This window comes from Filicampus tigris, chromosome 2 (genome assembly GCF_054856515.1).
Source record: "Filicampus tigris isolate MCC_2025a chromosome 2, RoL_Ftig_1.0, whole genome shotgun sequence".
Taxonomy (NCBI): Eukaryota; Metazoa; Chordata; class Actinopteri; order Syngnathiformes; family Syngnathidae; genus Filicampus; species Filicampus tigris.
Genome location: NC_141218.1, coordinates 6,484,461 through 6,508,728, shown reverse-complemented (window position 1 = coordinate 6,508,728; position 24,268 = coordinate 6,484,461). Strand labels below are relative to the sequence as shown.

Here is a 24,268-nt window from a genome sequence, read left to right as displayed (position 1 = left end):
AGAAAAAGTCCATCATCTGGCTGTCCCCTCAATTTCTATCACCGTTCTTGAAGTCACTGGACGGTATTCTTGTCAGCTAGTCACATACAGTGCTACTAATTTGACTTTGTAATCAGTTTTGGTTCTCCGCTCCCTGTCTTTACCCATTTTGGTTCCCCCACTACATGGCGGCACACGTGGCAGCTGTGCTGTGCCCTCACTTACCTGTTATGGCACAGCCTAGGAGGGCACCCTATTATTCATTTGGACAGGCTTTTTATGAGCCAGCAGGCTTGTTGCGGGAGCCCGAGCAGATGTGTTCGTCTGTCATTGTTAAGAGCTCCACGTGTAAATAAAGTCTACACAGTGTCCCCAAAATTTACTCACTCTTTGACGGCCCATTTGGCATATATGCAGAGCTGGGCATTTTACTAAAATTTCCCGATCCGTTTATTGCCTTCCGTCTGCAGCCTGGGTATCCTTCCGCCATCCGTCTAGCCGCCCTTTTGTCAGGCCGGACCAAATAGTATCATTTTCAAAGGGCTTCCGTTGACCAACTCAGACCAAGTATGCTTATAGATGCCACAAGATGGCAGAAAAGCAAAAGCAACACTAAATAAAGCTCCTACCCTCACTGCAACATAGATTTTGGCACCAAGATGCCACGAGATGGCAACAAAGCCAGATACTCATGAGAAATGGATTGAATTCCGCCTGAGCAAAAATAAGCAAATGTTCAGCTAATAATGGAGTAAGTTAATAGTTCACTCTTCACTCTGTTGTGAGACGGAAATTGTATTTTTGAAATCATTTAACTTTGATTTCAATATAATAATATTTTGACTGAATCTTGGAAAAATACACAACTGTATTCTTGTGAAAGTTGTATGCAAAGCAGGAGCGACATGAGGCCACAGTTTAAAGCCGGAATTGAGTATCAGCATCGTCCTGCAGATACTAACGACAAAAATAGATGTTTTCTATCCTTTGCTGAGTCGGGAGGAACCTGCTTTAGGACACACCCAGAACTGGTGGGGAAAAAAACCTTCAAAATTTCTTCAGCCTGCCGAATCCCTCCAAATAATGCGCTCTCTCAATTGAGCGCACACAAAATGTATGCGTCACCTGCTTTGTTGCATCAAGACGCCAATTGATCACGGCTTCAGCCAGGGAACACTCTTAACACTCTCTAGTCCTCATTCCCCAGATGGTCATCAATAGTCCACCAGCTTCTCGAGTCAACGCTCGCTCGAGCAGTGGGTGGGTGACTTGTCAGTTGTTACACGCAGCAGCAATTACTGGAGCATCTTTTAGCTTTCCTGGAAAAAGTTATCCAAGCTGTAATTTTACCTTATGCTTGGGGGGCCAACTGACACCCAGATTTGCTGGCATCCTTTATTCGACTAGCCACATTTTTTTGTTTGTTTAATCAAGTCAGCAATCATATTCAATATAGACAATAAAAGCAGTACAGATCTGTATGTAAAAATAAATAATGATATGATTGATCCACAGTTCAGTGCAATGTGCAAATATTTTTGGATTTGCAGGGGGCTAGACCTTGTAGGAGCCCGGGCAGGTCCCAGCCGACCGCATTGGGAGTTCGTCTGAGGTGTCCACCCGGTTGTCGTAGCTCTGAGAGTCGTCCTCCCCATGCTGCCGCCTCGCAAAATTCACAAAGACCTGTGGAAGAAACCGGAAGGAAGGAGAAGAGTATGAAGGGGTGTGTGTGCCTTCTGTCTTGAGGCATGTATGCAGTGTATTATTATTTTTTTGTTGCCTATCCCATCACCCAAAAAGTCAAACTGACTTGAATTTTCTCATACAGTGTGTTGTGTACAAAGTCCTGTAAAAGAAACAAAAAAAAAAAAAAATCACATTACACCACATGAGATTGCTGGTACTACAATCTAGAAAGGTTATGCCAGCTCCACCGTACATTGAAAGCTATGACCCGGATGTGGAAGACGTTTGTTCTCATTTATTTTGCAATAATTATTTTATTGCAAAATACAATAAAAACTGAAAAAGTCTTGCATTAAAATGCAAAAGTTTTGCAATAAAACGCAATAGCATTGCGTTATTACGCAATTCTAAATATTCTCCTGATGTCTCCCGGCTTGCTCCGGTCCGCATCATCATCATCATCACATCACGACGATCTTGTGTTGGCAGCTAAATGCTATCTTGATTAAACAGTTGTAAACAATTCAATCCACTCACAATACTTTCAGCCGTTAAGTGGATGTGCACAGGAAATTAGCCAGCTAATGAGATTTAAATAATGTTGATGAGTGCACAGACATTTTTTTTTTTTGGTGGAGGGGGGCGGACTGACGTAATGTAAGGACAGAATTGCTTTAAAAGGACGAGGACGGATGGGGTCAGACGGACGACGGACTGGCAAAAAAGGGTTAAGTGCCCATCTCTGACTGTTAATAATCCAGAAAGTTATGATAGGCCCAACACATGAACAAGAAAAGCCATGCTGATTTGAAATGTCTCTCACATTTCAAAATCATAGTCCTCTACAAGAAAAAAAAGGAAATAGAAATCTCTCCCACGATTCTATCTCATCGTCCTTTACAAGTAAAAGTTGGAAATTCTCAACATGGGAGCACTGTTAGTCATGCAGAAAGTAATGCCCAGTCATGTTTTATAAAATGAAGTCCTGGACAATCCAGTCTCGGTTGTCCACATATAAAAGTGACAGCAACGACTTGACAAGCTGATGCCCTAAAGTCACTTAAGATGGGACCATTTTCCTTTCAAACGGCCACTTTAGTCTTTGCCGCCGGAGCCTCAGGCCACGTGGATCGATTTTAATTGCGGCGTGAACTCAGCATTCTACACCAGGTCAAGGAGCCTCTCGATCAATCAGCAGCTGAGAGGTGACTGTCGAGGTCCTTCACGCGTCACATGTACATCCTCGCTCCCGGTTGCGTTTACACAACATCCCATGTTTGTAAATTGGAGCTCACTGACAAACAGGACACATCAGAAATGATACGACATAAAGTGAAAATGTGTGAATAAATTCAAGCAAAAGCTAAATACAATGGATTATAGCTTTTTAGAATTTGATTGAATATACTGTAATAAGCTGAATGTACAATTAAAAAAAATATATAGATACATACATATATACACGAATACATACGCATATTCGTATACGTACAGAGTGTATATATATATATATGCACATATACTGTAAACATACATATGTCATTATTAATCAAGTAGTGTTTCAAAAAATATGAGTGTGGCACATACGTCAATGTGCTGTAGTGCCATGTCATAGTTGACGGGTAATTCATTGTTTTTCTTTTTGTAACCCATTATGATTTGAGGTAATTTAGTATAATTTACTGGATGATACAAATGGTGCAGATATTACACTGAATGTAGTGTATTTTATTTTTGTATGAAAAAGGGCATTCAAGTTACTGGAAGGACGCTGTGTCGTCATGAGACTTACGCTTTAAGCGCAGCCTTGTGATGGGAGAAAATAACCCAATGAGAAATGAGACCACACCCTTCGGAGAGTACAGACCGTTGGTTAACGGGCAGGTATTGCATCAGAAAACCACTGAGTGTGTTAAACTGATTTTCATCACTAAAACCCATCGAAATAGCGAGTTTACATGTCAATGAACACTTGTTTATCAGCAAAAACTGAGTTGGAGACCGCGTGATCACTTTTCTACTCATCTTGGTGAGTTAGTTTCATGCACTAATCGGCGCTAGCCGCTACCATTAGCAGGCTGAAGCATTGTCACTAATTTAAACTTATTACAATAGCGTTGTCGTACTGTGTGTTGACAGCAGTTTTTATGACTGTGATACATAGAAAGGAGAGGAGAACTGGATTTTTGTGAGCCCGGAGCCAGTGAAAGCTTTTGGCAGGTGTCTTGGCGAGTTAACTGTGCTAACTGGCTACAAGCCAACTGGCTAATGTAAAGCAGTCTTTAGAATTGATTTGTGCACATTTGAAATACACTGGAAAAGAATTGAAAGGTAAATGACAAGCTATTTTATTTCCCTATAAAATGAAAGCTATTTGATTAGTCTAGTAATATAGCCTTGTTTTATACAGCCAAAGACAGGAACTGGATTTTACGTTTTGAGTTTTCCCTAACGAGGGAGATGGTGAGCCGCCCTTGATCTGCTGAACCTGACTGCCTCCTTTCCAAGGAGCTGGATGTTCAATACCTTACCCCTACACTGTGGTAGGCCTACAAACGGCATCCGCAGTAGACTTGACTTAGAAAAAGTGCACTTCAACTAGTTTCTTTGACTATAACTTTGACGTGGATACCAGAACACTAACAATTACATTTCCGACTGGGAGGAACTGTCAATAAATTTATTTTCAATTTATTTTATTGTATTTTTTTTGGGGCCCAAGGTAGGCGTGTTGTGCGCCAGGAAGCCGGCTTTAGATAGGCAGGGATTGTAAATAATTTTCTATTCTGTAAATATATGCTCTTTTCGTTCAACATATTCGTGGCTCCAGTTGCTTATTGTTTGTGTGTTGATTTATTGGTTCAATTTACCAAATGTATTCCTTCTAGAAACGAACCTAAGAAACTGTCCCTCACATTTACTTTGTGCTTGGTATGTAATAGTGATACGATATAGTTAAAAGGTTACATTTTCATCATGGAAAATAGGGTTTGTTGGTTTGAACACACTTCTCCAAGAGCCTAGAGCTGGGTCTGATGACCTATGGTGACCACTCAGCGGTCATCTTGGCTTGGCAGCTGCCAATCCTAATCTGCTGCTGAGCTAATAGCAACCTTCAAGGGGTGGGCACACTCGCCACTGAGCGCCTGATTGCCGGCGCCCTCTAGCTCGGCTAAAACAAAAGTCGCCCGCCGCTTTGGATCGATTCAAGCGACTGCTGGGTGGATGACGTGGGCGGATAGGCGAACTCAACACGCGTCCTCATTGGTCAGGATGAAAGAGACCCAGGATGGCGTTTGCAGTCTTTATTCATAATATAGACATTTCACATGTAAGTATTTTATTAAATAATTGGTATATTAGAATTAATTATAACTGCAATATAGATTTGAGAATGACTTCATTTTCTGTCATTCAAATATCATTTTAGCATTTTCCAAAAGGGCCTTTCAGTCAGTCACTTTTTGTTCGTGATGTATTTTTGTCATTTCGGAGGCCTTACCTGGTCAAGGGTGGTCTGCGACACGGAGTAGTCGTCCACACAGAGCGTGTGCCGCTGCTCGGTGAAGTGTCGGAAGATGTGCGCCAGCGCCCCCTGGCCCGACGGAAGCTGGTACTGCAGCGTGTTGTGATGCTTCTCCTTTAGGACGCTTCCTGGGAACGTCCGCTCCACAAAGTCCTCCACGGGCTTCAGGAGCGGATGGGAGCCGCCCACGCGAACCGTCACCGTGTAGCCGTCACCGAACCTGCAAGGGCCATTGTTAAATTTCACAAAAAATTGAACATCATTTACATTAAGTACTTTAAAGACATTTTACTGAATTTTAGTTCGTGAACTTTTGAGGAGATTTTTTAAGAATTTAAGGCCCTCCGAATTTGATGATGCGAGTGAGGCTGCAAACAATCACTGGCACAAATGTCGGAATGGAGCGCTTTCGGGGAGGGTGAGTGTGCGTTACAACTAAGCAGCGGCAGGGGGGTAAGATGTGAGAGCCGCCCCCCCCCGTGGTGACTCTCTACATTGCTCAGGGCACGCAACTCCAATTGAGGGCATTTCAGAATTCAGAATTTCAATGGCGGTCATTTTTGCAGTTTGAACAAGTATCGCAAAATACACGTATCAGAGTGATGATTTTTTTTTTTTGCAACTCTACAAAATATCAGACAACCAGAAGAGTGGCTTCAAAATGTCACACTGAAGAATATTGTTTAAAATGTTTTATGAAATGTCGTACATGAGGGCTAACAAATTTTTTTCAATTATATATATATATATATATATATATATATAAAGAGAGAGAACATTTTGTGAAATATTGAAAACAGATAGCGTAGTAAAATTGGTTCAATACCGAGATGAAGAGTTTTAAAGAACGATATGAAATATCTGATGAGAACCAAGTGCATTTTTTCCCTTTTTACATAAAATGGACAAATTAGATTGAGATCTTAAAATAATGGATTTAAGATTATTTTTTAAAATTTTGCTGAAAATCTGGGAACAGAATTTCAAATGATTATTGAGAATCACTACGGATTTTAACAGCAAATGGGTCATTGAGAGGACCCGATTGGATGGACGAACGCAAGAAGGGTTTCACCTGGTTGTGACGCAGAACGTGGCGAGCAACAACAGACACGACCTCGTCCTTAATTGCCTTTTCCGCTCATTAACGGGCTGCCACGCCTCATGAAACATTAATCAAGGAGAGGAGATAGCGATGCTTAATTAGGAATTATTCACCACGTGGCGGGTTCAAATAAATAAATGAAAAGCCTAATGGATGCCGATGACACTGGCAGAATATCACAACGGGGCTTCCAGTTGGAGGATGGCGCGGGAACAAAAGATACATTAAGGAGCACGTTTACAACCCCGTGTAAAAAGTGTGCAAAATTGCAGCCGTGTCGTAAATGCACTTTACGGCTTCCAAATGGACACGATGATGCAAGGCTGAGCCGCTAAAACGTCTGCCTGCTACCACTTTAGCAAGCAAGATGTCCAAACAAATAGGAACATTTATTGCCACTTGAATGGAATGTAGCTTGCCTCCAGTATTTTTTTGGTCTTCAACCAGTGTATATTTATTATACCGGTAATTTGATCCATTTTTTTTTTTTGCTTACTTTTTTTGTTCAACTGCAGCAGGGACAGAACATATTAGGCAGGAGGCACTGTGTGCTTGTAAGAATAATCACAGTGTTAACATAATTTAAAAACATTTTCAAATGAATGTACTCTTTTAGGAAAAAGTAATAATTTTACCTAAACAAGATTATACATATACAGTATCTGTTTATCGCCTTCCGCCTAAAGCCAAGCTACCTTTCCACCGTCTGTCTAGCCGCCATTTTGTGCGGCCGGACCAAATAGTAAACGCCTATATGCCGGTCCACCTATCATTTTAAACGGGCTTCCGTTAGCTGTTAGTGTTTTTGACTACTAACTTCGACAAACCTTTTGAGGAAGAAAGCAAGTCGTTTTATCAAACCGATTCTTACTTCTTCAAGAAATAAATCATGAATCTTGCCAGAATAAATTAATAATAGTACATTTTAAAAATATATATTTTATCACAAACACACAGCGACATTTTAAGCTTTTTGATCAAAATCTGAATGGAAGGTCACGGACCTGCTCTTCAGATGCTGGATGCTGCCGAGGCATTTGAAGTGTCCGTTCACCATGATGGCCATGCGTGTGCACAGTGCTTCACACTCCTCCATACTGTTTGCACAACACAAAAATAACGTCCATTTTTTTTATTTACTCTTCAATTTTCTTTTATGACAATGAATGGCTCACCTGTGTGAGGTGAGAACAACAGAGCGTCCCTCCTTGACCACGCTCAGAATGCAGTCCCACAAGAAGCGTCGAGCTTTGGGGTCCATCCCGGTGGTCGGTTCATCCTGCCAAAATATTTGCTGTGTTGCTTGCTGTGTTCATTTTAAAAATGCTTGACAGAGAATACCCACAAAATCTAACATTTTAGTTTGAAGCAGCTGCTCCGGATATATGCCATTCCCTAGTTAGTATTTAAAAAAATAAAAAACAAATAAATCAGCCCCCAAAGCCAGATCGACTTAGCATCATGAAATGACTACACCCACAAAAAAGTCCCAAGAAACCATGGCCAAAATGACATGAGAAGTCTGTCACATTAGTTTGAAGCAGCCTTTTTGGCTCAGTATCATCTTCCAGTATTAAAAAAAAAAATCCAGACCCCAAAGCCAGGTTGACTTAGCAACATGAATTTTGGTGGACCCACAAAAAAAAAACAACTCAAAAAGACAGAAGGTCTGTCAATTTAGCTTAAAGTGGTCATTTTAAGCTCATTTTGGCTATTTCCAGTCTTGTGATTTTTGCTTAGAAAATGAAGCCCCTGAAGCCAGTTTAACGTAACAAAATGCATTTTGATCGGCATCTCAATCGTATGGAGACCCACAAAAAAGTCTCGAAAGGCCATGCCAGAAAATACAGACGAAGTCTTCCATTTTGGCTTGATGTGGCCATTTCTTGTGTCCTTAAAAGTGTCCAAACCAATTTTGTCCCGCATTTACAAAACGTTTGATACTTTGGGTGTTAATTCCAAAATGTACGCAACCCTCTTGTGGATTTTTAGTGGGCTCACCAGGAAGACGAGCGGAGGACAGCCAATCAAGGCGATGGCAGTGGAAAGTTTGCGCTTGTTGCCACCACTGTAGGTGCCTGCCAGCTTGGTGGCATACTTGACCAGGCCCAATTTCTGAATGCCCCACTCAGCCACCTTTTGGGGACACACACACACGCACCTGGGATAAGCAAGCACATCATTTTAGACAAAACTATAATTTTGTGGCCATGTGTGGAATTGTGAGGACAAATGTCAACCAATCAATCATAAGCTGTGAACTATATGGTGCAATACCACCATCCCACCTACAGGGGCACTATTTACAAAATTAATGTAAATAGTATTTATGGGGACATGTGTTAAAACATTGACTTAACCTTAGAAAACTTAGAATTCCTCTTATTGATCCAAGAACTAAGGAGTAACTATAGCACATCTCGACTTGGTCCACACTTCATCTTTTCTTTCCACTTTCTCCATACGAAGAAACATGTTGGCGTGCGTGCAGTTACCATGGCAACCTCCCTTTCTGGAACCCCTCGCAGCCTGGCGTAGAACTCCAAATGCTCTCGGCCCGTCAGCAGATCGTTGATGGCGTCGAACTGGGGGCAGTAGCCCATGTTCTGGTGCACGGCCCTCATCTCAGTCCTTATGCTGAGACACAGAGAGAGAATTTTCAACCAACATCTTTACAAAGGCCCACCACCCTACCCTCCAACTAGGATCAGTGGCCTTCTGTTAAATTTTCTAAACTATATACATCCCTTCATAAATGCTCATAACCCCTCCTTTAATACTTGTCACACTCTGAAGGATAAGGCGTCAAAACGTGGTTATGATTTTCAAATTTGGCGGCTCACCTGTATCCATTGAGGAAGGCCTCGCCACTGGAAGCCGGGATGTCGCCAGTCAGCATCTTAAAGGTGGTGGTCTTCCCGGCCCCGTTGATTCCCAGCAAGCCAAAGCACTGGCGGAGGAGGGCAAGGGTAGGAATGACTAGCTCAACAATGACGACGTGAACAGGGAATGAAAAGCCAGTGTCAGACCATGTGGGAGTGTGGCTTGTGACAAGAATTTTAGAATTATCGAAGGAAAAGGTTGCAATTTGATTAAAGGGGGGGAAACATTTTGATTAATAAAAAAAAATTAAATTCGTTATTTTAAAGATTTTTAACAATTATTTGAAATATCAGCTTTAGCATTTTACGAAGAATCAGACATTACATGAAGACTTTTTGTGAATATTTGTAATAGTTGTGTAAAAATATTGCACGAAAGGACACACTTGTGTATACCTTACAAATAACTGTCCAACAGTTAGATTAAGAATTTAAGACGTTTACAAAAATATCAGACCATTGGGTCCCAAAAAATTCGAATTTTTTTCATGTTGTATTTTTGCTTTTTATTCAAGTATAAAAACTTTGTAAAAACTTTTAAATTGCTCAAAAAATGGCTTGAGTTGAACGTGAAAGACATTATGGATTTTGGAAGAATTTTACAACATATCAGACAATCAAGGGCCAGCTAAAATGTTTCACTAAAAAATGGATAACAGTTGGATAGAATTGTTCGGAAATTTAAAGAATTGCAAGAAAGATCATACAACAAGAGGGCCTTCAAAATTTTTTGAATTCCAGCAAAAATGGTCTACACTTCAATTATGAATTTTTAAGAACTTTCAAGTATTTTTAAGAATTTTAACTAAATGTAAGGAATCTTACTCACATTTGAATTTTTTTCAATACATTTTAAGGACAAGGAAGAATTTTGAAGGATTTTATATAATATCAGTCAACGATAGGACTCACTAGGGAAAGTCGGATAGAAAAAAAAGTGTCAAGCCGCTTCTTTGTAGCATACTGACAAATACACAAACATAACAATAGACTCAGAGTCAACATGGCTGACACAGGGGACTGTTACAGCCAAAGGGGGTTCCGCAGGGCCCTAGCGCCTGCCACCGGCATAAATATTTGATTTCTGCCACTCATGCATCTCACCGCCGGTCCTTGGGAACGTGTAGGAGACGGGCTAAGCTGCGTGTAAATAATGCATGGAAATGTGCGGCGGCCCGCCGTGAATCCCAATACCGAGCTGGCATTTACACGGCGGCACTCGGTAAACAGCGGCGGCGGGGATTGATGCGTCCAATCACGGCCTGTCAGCATTTGAGATTACGCGGAAAGCTAGCGAGCGGTCGCTGGTAGCGCTCGCGTGTGCAATCAGGACGGACGTGACGCTGATTTCGACAAGCAGATTCTTTTCATGTTATTAATGCACCAGACATATAAGGCACACTCTCTCTGTCTGTGAAGTGGAACTAAACCCCAATTTTGTTTTGTAGTGTGCCAGCACTAGTTTAAACACAGTAATTTGCCTAATGTGTTTGTGGAATAAGAAATAATTCAGCAATCTCAGAGGCCGCCATGTTGGCAATTTCACCCTTCGGAAGTACAGTCGCTGTTTTGCAAGTAGTAGCAGTTATTAGCATTTATTAGCAGTCAGTAGCGGACATTCACAGTCATCAGTGTTTGGTAGCCGCCACTAACAGTTGTTAGCAATAAATTAAATTACGTCATTATTTTGGCGGCACGGTGGTCGACAGGTTAGCACGTCCGCCTCACCGTTCAGAGGTCGTGGGATCGATCCCGGCTCCGGCCTCCCTGTGTGGAGTTTGCATGTTCTCCCCGTGCCTGCGTGGGTTTTCTCCGGGTACTCCGGTTTCCTCCCACATTCCAAAAACATGCATGGTAGGTTGATTGGACTCTCTAAATTGCCCCTAGGTGTGATTGTGAGTGCGGATGTTTGTCTCTGCCCTGCGATTGGCTGTCTCCCGCCTACTGCCCGAAGACAGCTGGGTTGGGCTCCAGCACGCCCCGCGACCCTTGTGAGGATAAGCGGTATCGATAATGGATGGATGAATGTCATTATTTTTCGTCTTTTGGTATTCTTCTTTATAGCCTAATGGGGTATTTATCCTTGAGCCGTATGAATACTGCCTAACAATGAGTGACAATTGACCAAATGAATTCAATTTTTTTCATAAAAAAAAAAAAAAACCTCGCCAATGCAAATGCGATCACAAGATGCAGCAGCATTTGGCTCACCTCTGCCGTAGGTACACCCACGCATAGCCGGTCCACGGCGGGGATGCGCTTCCCCGGATACACCTGCAGGGAGCACAGCCGGCGAACCAATGAGGTCGTCAGCAATAATAGCGTGAAAAAATAAACAGCAGCAGGGAAGAGTGGAGGCGGGAAAACAGCGGAGAGTGTTTGGAACAATTAATGGCAGCTCGGTGGGGTGGCAGTGGAGAGGCGTCAAGGACACCTTCATCACACATTCGCTTGAATAATATTCTAAATACGTTCACTGCGCACGCAGGGCCTCAGCGTCTATCATGATTATTTAAAAAAAATACTTTTTGATTGCATTTACACAAGTACAGGTCACTTTTTTAACAAACACATTTTAAATACATTTTAATTCAACTTTTTTGGGTGCGACTCCGCTGAGAATGACAGTACAATTAACTGAGGCCTGGCGTCTAATTGAGCGGCCGCCACAATTTGGTGAACTCCATTATAATAGATGACACGGCAGGTTCCCGACTCCAAACAAACTTCTTCCAGTGCCATCTGGCAGCGCCACTCAATCCGCGTCAGACATGCACTACTTTTTAACGTTGGCTCTTGCATCGGTAACCCGCCATCAAAGTGCGACGTATGGCGAGGACGGAGGGCAATTAAAGCATAATCACGCCACGACTGAAGCGTAGCAGCAGCTGTCGCCATACAAGGGCTGTTCGTTTCATCAGTCGAGACAGGTGAGGGTATGCCGTAGAATTTAGTTAGGAGGGGAAAAAAACAAGGCCGCAAACTTTGCCAGTGTACCATAAGAAGACACAGGGAAAGTCAGCCATTTCGGTCCAAAATTCGTCCTAAAGATTTTGTTCGATTGCTACCAAATGTGTAAGGTACCGCCCTCTACAATTGACGAAAACAATTCTAAAAAAGCATACACAAAAAGACACAGGAAGTCTGCCATCTGTACGGCACTCTGAAATCAGCCCTCAAAAACAATTTGACGAAGCAACATCACATTTGGTAGACATGTATATCAAGCGCAGGCCCCACAAAAAAGACTTAATAATCAATGAATGAAACAAAACAGAGCGTATGCCGTTTTGCTTTGAAGTAGCCATTTTGGATTGTGTCCCACGCTGCAGAATTACAAAAAAAAAAATTCTACCCTCAAAGCCAGTTTGATTTAGCACCATGAAATTTGGTAGGCATTTCTATCATGAGCAAATCCACAAAAAAGTCTCAAGAAGTGGGGATTCAAAAGATGCAGGGAGTCTGCCATTTTGGCTCCAAATGTGTCTCAGTCATGTATAGACCCACAAAAACGTCTTAAGAAGCTAAAACTGCAAAGACACAAGTAGTCGTCCATTTTGGTTTGAAGTGGCCATATTGGCTCTGTATGGTCTTCCTTAGCAACATTAGCATTTAGTAGGGAGCTATTATTGTTAGAACTCCCCCCAAAAAAAGTCTCAAAAAACAATGCCTGAAAAGACACAGAGGACGTCTAAAATGTTGGTGTGGAGCATCCATTTTAGGGTTGCTGGTCTGTGCAGGAATTTGTAAAGGGCAGAAAAGACAACAATGAAAGAAAATAACACCTTAGTCAAATCGTAGATCCTCAAAAGGTCATTCTGAGCCTTCCCGGAGTACACTCGCTCCCGTTCGCGAGCTACATCCACGTCCTCTTCCTCCGCGGAAAACGCCTTAGCTGAAGCAAACCTGGTAAAGGCGACGAAAACATGTCAACTCTTGCTTGGTGGACAGACAGCTGGGCAAGTTTTCACCTGGGTTTACAGAAGAACTTGTACTGAATGAGAAGAGTGACGGCAAACATGACAGCTCCTTGGATGGACATGGCGCACAGGTTCTTGCCCACCATTTCCCAGCCAAGCGGCTCCTTGAAGCGATTCTCACCTAATAATAGGACGAGAGAGAGGGAAAAAAAAGATAGTAAACAGTGCAGGAAAAGCATCAAAACAAAAAAGTGTCTGCTTATCTGCCAACTAGATTTTCTCATTTCTTTGAAGTGTTTAGATGTTTTTCTTGGCAACAGCTTATAATGTCACTTAGCCTTAAAAAAAACCATGGAAATCACCACTCTTCATGTTATTAATGTTTTTGTACTTTTTCCACGTGCTATGCAGCAAATTTTATGAACGCTATATGGGCCCTCTTGCTGATGCTGTGAAGCAGCTTTGGATTTTCTCACCAAAGTTGCTGAAGAGGTTGGCCATGGCCTGGTTCTTGGCCATGTCAATCAGTCCTCGGCCCAGACAGAAGTGAGGAAAGATGAGGAGCACTTGTTTCACAATGTCATTGATGTATGACACGTTCTGGGAAGTAAGGAAAACACACACACAGGAATGATGGGTTTTTGTGTGTGTGTGTGTTTTTTTTTTTGGGAACCCTTCTCCGACGGACAAACCTTAAAACAAAGTCATCGGAACGCAGTCGCCAGAGCTAATGTGAGATCAATAGGTGTAATTACAGCTCTTCTCTCGGTCGGTTGTTCATCACGCAGATGTGAGAGATTTCTCCTCAATGATGATGAAAGGCTCAACACCTCCCCGTTATGCCCATTAATCATTCACCGACGCTTTTCAAGGCGCAGGAGTATCGAGGCTCTTATCTGACCTGCTGCCGCGTTCCTGTTCCTGTTCCCGCGGTGTGCCTACAGTTATAAGTGGGGAGTGGGGAGCGTGATGGCGGAACCGGGATGCGCCGTACAAACCTCAGATGGAGCAAAATGAGGTGACGGCAACACGATACACATACAGTATGTACAGTATACATGTATATATATATATATATATATACACACACACACGCAGTATATTATATAATAATATGACAATGTACTACACAGTTCTGTTTACTGCATATACTGCACGCTGATCAACACATTTAATTTACTTATCATAATCTTATGTTGATACACCTAATGGCAGATTTTATATATGCCATGCGGCATGTTTTGTTTCCGCTGTGAAGTATACTCTATTTATGAGAATATTCTATTTATGTGGCATATTTGAATACACTATGCAGCACATTTAATTGCACAGTGCTGCACTGCTTACTTTATATGCTATGTGGCACATTTTGTATAAACTATGCACCACTTGCTTTATGACACATTTTATCGATGCTATGCAACACATTTTAGACTGTATACACTATGTTGAATATTTTATAGACATTTTTAAGTGCATTTGTTCATACACTATTGGTCCCATACTTTTTATGCTTTAAAAGAGAAGTCAACGCAAACATATCTTTTTCAAGAATATGTTCTATGCAAGCCCACTAGTGGAAACAGGGCATTCTGATAAATATTGCGTTTGTGGATTAAGTGTTAATCCACTCATTTTTAGCCATCTCTGGGGGCAGCCATTTTGTCTTCTGTCAACTGAAGAGGACATCACAACTGCTCACAACGACCAATCATGGCTCAGATTCAGAAAACAGGTCAGCCGTGATTGGTCGTTGTGAGCAGTTGTGATGTCATTTTCAGTCGACAGAAGACAAAATGGCCGCCCCCGGAGATGGCTAAAAACAAGTGCATTTTTATGCTTAATTTATATTCCACAAACGCAAAATGAATCAGAATGCCGTGTTTCAATTAGTGGGCCTGCTGGGAACATATTCTTGAAAAAAATATGTTTGGGTTGACTTCTGCTATAAGCCACATTTTATACTCTCGATACATGACTTTTGTGTATGCTATGCGCTACATTAACATGTTATTCTGCAAATTTTGTAGACACATACATTTATATCGCTGGCGTCGGGCCAAAACCTTGCACCTCTGAAATAGTCTCTTTTCAGGAGATCCCAAAAAATTGAAAATTTCTTCAACCATTAGCATTGCATCGTGAAAGAGAGCAAGCCATTTTCAACACTTTATATTGGTCAATAATATGTAAAAGTAACACCCACCACGTGTGCGCACAGAGCAATAGTATCGATTTTTGAAATGTTATGAAATTCACCTCATAAATTAGATTTATGAGGGTTTGACCGGACGCCAGTGATACATATCTATCTACTATATATATTATGGTATAATGTATTTTTCAACACTAATGGTCACATGTTATATACTTCATACAGCACATTTGCTATGTCACGTTAATACTGTACACGGTCTGCTGATAAGACAATTTTAACTGAACAAAAAGAGCTTAAAATGATAATAATGCGTGAAGTGATTGGCAGACGACGCCACGGCAAAAACTGAAGCGGCTCGTGGTTTGGAAATGAACACCGGGTAAAAGATGGATGACGACCGTGCCTATCAAAGAGAATGTGGGAAAATGGGCACCTTTGAGGTTGGAGGAAATCTGTTTGGACCACCCCCTGCTGGGAATGCGCCTTTGTTTGCCGCTAATTCACAATGAAGCTTCACATACGAGCACCCGCACACAGCCGACCTACAATCCGCATCTGGCCTTTCTTCCTATACGTTTTATAAGCGCTACGCAATGCTATGTATAAACGCTATGGAGTCGATGCTAGGCATCACATTTTATGTATGCCACACGGTAGACTTTATCAGAACTGCACATTTTAATCTTGGCAAATGCTTGGCATTTGGCACATTTCGTATACATGCTACGCAGCACGTTGTAAACACCAGAGCTGGGCGTTTTATTAAAAATTTGCGGGCCGTTTATCGCCTTCCACCCACAGAAGGTGTACCCCAAGCCTACCCCAGGCAGTGAAGGGTATGGAGAAAAGGCAGAAAAAAGGTTGGGGACCACTGACCTATATCATTTTAAACGGGCTTCGTTTAGGGTTTCCGACTGCCAAATTCGACAAACTATGCATTTTATATAATGTACATCATGCTGCAGATGCTAAACAGAACATTTGACTTCCCTATAAATCACATTTTCTAAGCGCCATGCGGCCGATTGTCGACGGGCTTTGCGGTACTTACTTCGTCGTCAAAAAGCTCCATAACGAAGGTAGCCACGCTGCCATTTATGCCAATGAAGAGATTGATGCAGGTGAGCACCACGTAGGCGGTGCTGGGCACGCTGAACACGAACGACGCCGGGTACATCATGGGTGTGATCGACCATCTGTGGGAAACGGACAAATGTCACCATTGACTCATAGCCACACATTTTGTTAGTTGCTATCCGGCACATTTTATGCAGAACATTTTCTAGACCAGGTGTCACCAACGTTGTGCCCACGCGCACCGGGTAGACCCCGCGGACCACATGAGTAGCCCGTGGGCCTATTCTAAAAATCTAACCAGTCATGGGGCATTGTGATTTCCTAGGAATGTTGTAAAACTGACATTTAAAAACGGGAACACTGGCAGAGATTTATAGAAATAAAGTTTAGTAGTTTTTTTTTTTATAGGCTAGGATTAGGTTTTAGAAGTTTGGTTTTGTATACTACATACATGATATTATCAGTGCACTATACGGAGCATTTCCTGAATTCTTTTGGTTGCGTACCCGTAGAAAAGCAGCAGCAGAACCAGAGCGGGCAGGTTGGCTGCAGAGACATACGCCTCTTGTTGGAAGCACAGGAAGATGACGACCACGATGACGCACGGGACGGCGTAATTGCACTGCGAACAGCACAAACTCATCGACCCCTCTTCTGAGCGTGTACGGCGTTCACTGCTGTGGTCACCTACCGCATCCCAGGCGAAATTGGCCAACCAGTAAACGGCCGGGTTGACGCCGCTGACGAATTGCAGGTGCTTGGTTTTGCTCACTCGCTCCTGGATGAGGAAGAGGACGAAGCTGGCGGGGATGAAGGACATGGCGAAGATGACGCAGATGGACACCACCACGTCGGTGGAGCTCGAGGCCCTGAGGGGAACGGGGAGTTGAGCGACAGCCCAGCCTTTTCCCTTGGCGACTCGTAGGCCACTCACATGGCCACGAAAGAGAGCTGCTCCTTGGTCAGGTTGAGGGGGTGACTGGACGCCGAGATGCCGTAATGCCGGGCGTCCGCTCCCGCCGGCAGGCCCGCCCTCAGGATGGCGTTGTTGGCCACGTTGAGGAAGGACACAAGGCCGTGCCACGCCTTGTTGTAGAACCACACCTGGCCAAGGCATTTAGCGCAAACAACAATCACATTAGGTTTATAGCACATATTAAATGGGGTGGTGTAAAACGTGTTTATAGACTCTGGATAAGTGGAGTAGAATGACCAGTCACGTTTCACCGCCTTGTGTAAAATGAGTCACAAATTTCATTAAATCTCAGATGGATTACTATATGGCACTTTATTTTGGAGTCAGCATCTCACGCGTCTCCAGTTAGTCCAAAAATGCTGTTTTGCCTCCTAACTGGAGCTCGTAGGAGGGAGCACATAACTCCAATTTTCATACCTGTCAACTTGTACGTTTTCCCCGTATTTTATACGTTTTTTTTTTTATCATTTCAAATTGTGTACGCCGTATACCAATTTTTGTACGGGGGAAAAAAAAATGTAAAACTCGTTTTTTGTTAGACCGATCTCGTCTTGCCCATTTCGGCTCTAATCCGGAGCGTCTGTTAACTTCGGCCGATTTTCACGAGCAAAGTCAAGTCAGTGGACCAGACGCTACCAAGGATCAAGCTTTGTCCATTGCTGGTCGCTCTCTTTGGAATTGTGGAAATGTTTTTATGTTATTAATTTATTGTTTGTCTGATTTTTACCTCATTTACAGAATTTTGCATGCAGCTTGTTTTTAAAGTTCTCTATAAATAAAAGTGAGTTGAATGGAGTCAAACGTGTCAGTGTAAGAATAGTGTTCTTTTTTCCTTGAGAATTTGTGGATGTTGCAGTTCATGTTTTTTTTTTTTTTTTAAATCAGGAATCTTTCATGTTGACATTCAGACCAAAAATAATCCACGCTGGCGCAGATGTTGTAGATTTTAGAAATAAAAAGATCAGTCTCAAGGGGGTTCATGAGTTAGGGCAACCGTGCATCGTTGCCGTACGTCCGCGTTTCCATTTAGCGTCCACTCACGATACAAACAGTTTTTAAAAAGTGGGTCAAGATTGTGTTGCGGTTCTGTGAGCCCGCGTGGCGCTCGGGGTGCAAAGAGACAGAAAAAAGAGAGAGAGCATGGATGAAAGACAAAAGGCGGAGGGAGCGGGCGCCCCGCTGATGCCACCACACTAATTAGGAGCGTGCGGCGCTTGGAGTGTCGGCTACAAACACTCGCTGGATGGCTTTTGTCGGCTCGCTCTCTTTTTTTCTGACTCTCAAACACATATACACACACATACGCACGCACACGCCCGCATCCAGACTCATATTCATACTCGCACGCCCTCTCTTTAGCACGTACGCACACAGCTACCTTCATGTTGTGTTTGGTTCCCAGCCTCTTGAGCAGCGTCTCGGCTGTGCGGAGGAGCTCGTCCGTCACGTTGGCCTAATGAAGACGAGGCAAAACAAGACTTAATTGGACACACTTGGCAAACTTGGCCCGAAAGGAAGCGGAATGCGGCGGCAGAGTATCACCCGGGTTAAAAATGACCTCGCCTCCATTTGGGGCCTGCGGGAAACGAGTATCGGGGAAACGACGGGCTGGCGATTTCCGCCACCGCGGCGACGCCACGCTGTTCCGAGTGGGTCGTGCAACAGAAGCGTCCGCCACATTACAAGTGCGATTTAAATGCAAATGAACGCCCCCCCCCTGTTGGAGCTCAAATTGATCATCAGCCTGACGGAGAGAGCGGATGTGGCGTGGGGTGAGGAGAAAAGCACCAAAGAAAGAGTGCGCCCTACCTTTGCTAACATTTCTCAAGAAACAGCTTTCGAGAAGTTGAATCATTTCATCTCACTTCACAATAAATAGCACTTTGGCAAATAGTAAACCATTCATCAAAAAAAGAGGCTTCAAGGACAGGGCTGCATGATATTGGAAAAACATGCAATATGCGAAATGGATGTTGACTATAGCGATATCAATATTATTGCGATATTTAACTTCAAGAAATTACATTTTTATATTTATATATTTAAGTATTTTTACATAATGTTCAACTACTGGGTGGCAATGCACATTTAAGTTTGCATCTGACTGGTCAAATTCAGATAAAAGCATACAATTCAATAAGAAAATGATTGCACGTCTGTGCGATATGCATATTGCATAGGCCAATATCGTGATATCGATATTTATTTAATATATTGTGCAGCCGTAGCTTCAAGCTATTCAAAGCCACTCCTGGCTAAAGTTTACTATTGTGAGAGAATTACAACTTGTGTATTTAAAACAACCACACATTGTAGCTTTGCCTCAGGAAAGTCTGCTTAGCTTAATACTAACAAACAATGCAAAATGATATTGACATGACAACAATATCATTGACAGTCCCGGTTTTGGTATTATCTCACTGAGCGGCGAATGCTTGTGAAAGTAGATTTTTTTTTTTTTGGTTAGGGTTCGTTAAAGGTTGCAAAGACGTTCGCCAGCCGTTTGCAAACAGTTTTTCTTTTTGCCAGTCAGTGACAAAAATAAAAATGCTCACAGGCTGTGGCGACCCCTGAGGGGAAAAGCAGAAAGGATAACAACAGCAGGCATATATTCTTTATGTATGATATTACAGAAACTTGTTGAAGGAATTAATTTAACTGGAACCTCGAGGCACCGAGGCACCAAGGCAGCCTGGCGGGCTTTCTTACCTGGGAGTAATTGAAGATATCTTTCAGGTTCTGGAATGTGGCTTCGATTGCTGCCTCGCTCAGGCGGACTTGGGAGTTGACAGCTCCGACCGAGATCCCACCATATCTTTTTAAATATATTTAAAAAAAAAACATTTTATAACAAAAATGCAAATTAAGGACGATAAACAAGTCCACTCCGAGTGCATTTATATTACCTGGTTTTGCCGGACTGCTCAAAAGTCTTGACGAGGAAGTCGGTCATATTTCGTCCCGTTAAATCCAGGAGTGTGTCGGTTGTGTTCTGGATCCTCTGTAAGAATAAATACACAAAATGAATAAATAAAGCATTTTCATAACAGTCAAATTAAGCTTGGCTACGAGGGGAAAAAAAATGCTGGCTGATGTCAAAGGAGCCTAATTAGATGCCCTTCTGTGAATAAATGGCTACATTGAAACCTCCAATTAGGAAGATACTCTACGATGTGTATTCGCCACGCTGCTTGAACCCGTGCACGTTTAGAGAGTGTTGCCACGATACTAATTAAAGCCGCAACCAACCGGCTGAGATGTGCCGGACGGAGAAGCATTGTTAGACTTTCCTGTTTCACGGTGGCATCAAAGCTCCCAATGAAGAAAGCGCACATTTTTCCAATTTAGCATCGCTTCATTCAAATATGGTCACAATCGGACAAAATTTCAAAGACCAACTAGAATGAATTATAAGCCAAAATTTCAAATGTGACTAATTTTCGTAAAACTTGTAACAACAACTGAGAGAAAAACGACTACGTAATCTCTGCCTGGTGAACCTTGTGTGCTGTTTGGTGAGTGTAAATGAAAACAATGTTAATTTAAGACAATTTCTTGTAGCATTTGTTTCCTTAAAAGGGGGAGTCAGCCTAAACATATTTTTTTCAACATGTTCTATGCAAGCCCACTAGTTGAAACAAGGCATTCTGATAAATATTGCGTTTGTGGAATAAGAGTTAATCCACCCGTTTTTAGCCATCTGTGGGGGCGGCCATTTTGTCACTTCTGTTGACTGAAAATGACATCACAACTGCTCAGGGCTCAGTTAACGCCCAGTCACAGCTCACCTGTTTTCTGAAGCTGAGCCATGATTGGTCGTTATCAGAGCCCTGAGCAACTGTGATGTCATTTTCAGTCGACAGAAGTGACAATACAGTAACTTGTGTGACAGACAAAAAAACTGCAAAATTAAAACCATTAACGAATACAAAAAAGAAAGGAAAAAACATACATAGTTCGAAATAAGCAATACAACATAGCCGTATAAGTAATAATAAATTACATTGTTGCACATATAGATCACTTTCATGGTTGAAAAGAAACAGGAAGAAGTCTAAATTTATCTATTCCTACCCCTATATATTTATTTCGTTAGTCTACCAACAGTATTTAGGAATATTCACATCTATATATAAGCAAAGTAAAATGTAATACTATACATAATATTCCAATTTGCAATACTCTTATATCACAATACCAATATGTAGTTATCCATAATCTATTATTTTTGACCAGCTACTCAGTACTTGTAGTTTTTTCATTGAATATTTCCTCTTAAGTAAGTTTTGCTTTTACTTGAGTCATACAATTCAACAGTACCCTTCCTTGAGTACAATTTGTGTCTACTCTACTCACTTTTGGTGTAGACTACTCACGGATTCTTTTCACCACAGGTTTCGGCCCCAAGCCCTAACAAATTTGATTCTGAATTTTCCAAACTCCTTAAGATGCCACTTTGGTACTAAGCAGAATAACGCTGGCCAAGCTGTCGGCTTTCATCCGTCAGGAGAAGAAGATGTCGTATGACGAGACAGAGAAGGAAAAAGACAACTAGCCATCTGGTTTAGCAATCAGGCGACAAAGCAACCTTGGCTTATCTGTGAACATACACGCCAGTGAATGCGGCGTGGCTCTAATTATATTGGCCGGTCTCCATATGACGGCATCTGTTGTTACAAAACAGCTTCACGCTTTGCATTCAGCCTGTGGAAAGTTGCAGGTGTGTGAGACAAATGCAAAAAGCCAGCAGTAATCACATCTTCCGGAACCAGATAAGACCACGCCGCATTTTCGGCGGCGCTCTTTTCGGATTGCCACGTCGCTCCGAGGCAAAATTCAAATGTTATCTGCGCATGGGAAAGAAAAGTCTTTAACATTTAAACATGTTGTGTTCAGCTTTATGGTCAAGAGTTCTTTTGGAGATAAGCTTTGTCTTCTGCGGTTACCAAATTGCATACAGACTACAGCAGTTTACTGAGGCGTGCAACTTAGGATGCGCTTTCAGTGGAACTGTTCACCTTCAGTGCCCCTGAAGCCGTACCATTTGGGATTCAACCAACATTTTGGGGAACATGTCATCGTAGATGTGGACGTCAACAAACATTTTCAAGGTGGGAAAAAAAGCCCCCGAATACATAAAAGTTAAAATTCTATTGACATCTTCAGATAGGTTTGGAATTTGAACAAAATTTGGCGAATCAAAATGTGCCCCGTATCATAGTAGTCGTAGTTGTATGATTTGGAATTCAACCACGATTACGCACCTTAAGTCAAACAATTTAGAATTTGACTGGAATTCGGGGTAAATTGTGGCGGTAAAGTCATAAAAGTTGGACTTGGACCAACGTTTTCAGAATATTCTTTTTGATTTTCGTTAGATTAATATTAGTATTATTATCATCAATCCATCCATTATCGATACCGCTTATCCTCCCAAGGGTCGCGGGGCGTGCTGGAGCCTATCCCAGCTGTCTTCGGGCAGTAGGCGGGGGACTCCCTGAATTGGTTGCCAGCCAATCGCAGGGCACACAAAGACAAACATCCGCACTCACAATCACACCTAGGGGCAATTTAGAGAGTCCAATCAACCTACCATGTATGTTTTTGGAATATGGGAGAAAACCGGAGTACCCGGAGAAAACCATTATTATCATTATCATTATTATTATTATCATCATTATTATTCATTCCTCGGGTGAGAACCAAAACGCACGGCGAAGCTTCATTCAGCCATTTTGGTTCACAACATGGAATAGTCTGCAAGAGGACACCAGCTCTGCAAAGACTGTTGATATTTTTAAAGGGAGGCGTAAGGCATACCTTTTTAGTTTGGCATTTAAATAATGTCTCTTTCTCTTTTGATCTATGACTAATTGTATCTTATCTTACTGCTTTTTGTTCTTAGCTTCTTTTATTGTTTTGCCCTTTAGCTTTGTTGTTTTCTGTTATTTTTAGCTTTTAGCTCCAGTGTTTTTCCCCATTAGTGGCCTCCATGCTGGGAGGTGTGGCTCCTTCCTGCGGGAGACGTCCTCCTGGTGGCTCCTTAGGCCCGGGTGACCGGGGCCCTCTGCAATAAGTGTAGGGTCTTCTCCGGTTAATCTGGGCCGGGGGTCTCTGTGAGGGTGGCGCTCCCCGTGGCCACGGGGCTGTCATTCCTCTCAGCGTGGATGAGCTCCCTTGGGTACTCTTTCCTCATATGATTTCTCTGTGTCTTGCCATGTCTTTTTGAACATAGTTTATGAGGTTATATGTGTGTTTTGCGTATGTGTGTGAGTGCAGGTGTGCTTCTGGATGTCTGTCTGTGTATGTTGGGGGGGTGGGTGTTGAGCGGGTCTTCTTTTTATATTGCATTTTGATGTTTTTATTGTACAGCACTTTGAGTTGCATTTTTATGTGTGAAAAGTGCTATGTACACAAAAAAAAGTATTGGAATAATTCTGGACTGGTCCAGATGATGCACATGGTACAGTCACCTGCAATTATTATGTTCGCATTTTTGTACGTATTATTAGTTTGTGCAGTCGCAACGTGATAGACACCACGGACTTCTGCCTTAGTTTGAGCCAGGAAAAACCACGACAGCCCTCCGAGAACTTCACACAGACGGCACGCTCAGACTCGGCTCAGCAATTTGCAAACAAATTCTGTCACCGGCTCTTCATCTACAACGGCAGAGTCAATACCTGGCAATTGATGGTGGGCTTAGAGCTGCCTGCCATTTCCATGGAAACGATGATTTCACACCTCCCGCGGTGTCTGTGCTTTTTTCTTGTCTTCTCTTGAGTTTCTCAAGGACGTACCGTGGGATTAAAGGAGCCAGTAAAGAAGCGGGCACACTTTATCATGATTTATTCAACAGGGGACGCTTTTGAAAAAGTCGGGGGTAGGGGGGGGGGGTCAAAGAGAAATCATCCTGGCGATGCGCTTGGCTTTGTGTGGGTGGTCTCTGTCAATGAAGT

General features: G+C 42.5%; 1 protein-coding gene across 4 annotated transcripts in view; it reads right to left on the bottom strand.

Annotated features, from left to right (window-relative positions):
* LOC147151060 (phospholipid-transporting ATPase ABCA1) overlaps positions 1–24,268 on the bottom strand; it is a 68,598-nt gene that overhangs the window by 2,788 nt on the left and 41,542 nt on the right. Inside the window, exons 33-50 of one of the 4 annotated variants that reach the window (XM_086012882.1) lie at positions 20,216–20,310; positions 20,019–20,124; positions 18,688–18,762; positions 17,268–17,437; positions 17,025–17,202; positions 16,840–16,955; positions 16,308–16,452; positions 13,575–13,698; positions 13,150–13,279; positions 12,964–13,084; positions 11,390–11,452; positions 9,140–9,246; positions 8,792–8,933; positions 8,298–8,432; positions 7,472–7,575; positions 7,301–7,393; positions 5,168–5,411; positions 1,540–1,662 (exon numbers count right to left, since the gene is read on the bottom strand). In XM_086012882.1, the coding sequence (XP_085869008.1) occupies positions 1,540–1,662; positions 5,168–5,411; positions 7,301–7,393; positions 7,472–7,575; positions 8,298–8,432; positions 8,792–8,933; positions 9,140–9,246; positions 11,390–11,452; positions 12,964–13,084; positions 13,150–13,279; positions 13,575–13,698; positions 16,308–16,452; positions 16,840–16,955; positions 17,025–17,202; positions 17,268–17,437; positions 18,688–18,762; positions 20,019–20,124; positions 20,216–20,310 (2,271 nt within the window). Of the gene's footprint in view, positions 1–1,539; positions 1,663–5,167; positions 5,412–7,300; positions 7,394–7,471; positions 7,576–8,297; positions 8,433–8,791; positions 8,934–9,139; positions 9,276–11,389; positions 11,453–12,963; positions 13,085–13,149; positions 13,280–13,574; positions 13,699–13,739; positions 14,037–16,307; positions 16,453–16,839; positions 16,956–17,024; positions 17,203–17,267; positions 17,438–18,687; positions 18,763–20,018; positions 20,125–20,215; positions 20,311–24,268 lie in introns of those variants that run through there. The other 3 variants (XM_086012892.1, XR_015081895.1, XM_086012901.1) reach the window with 3 other exon arrangements.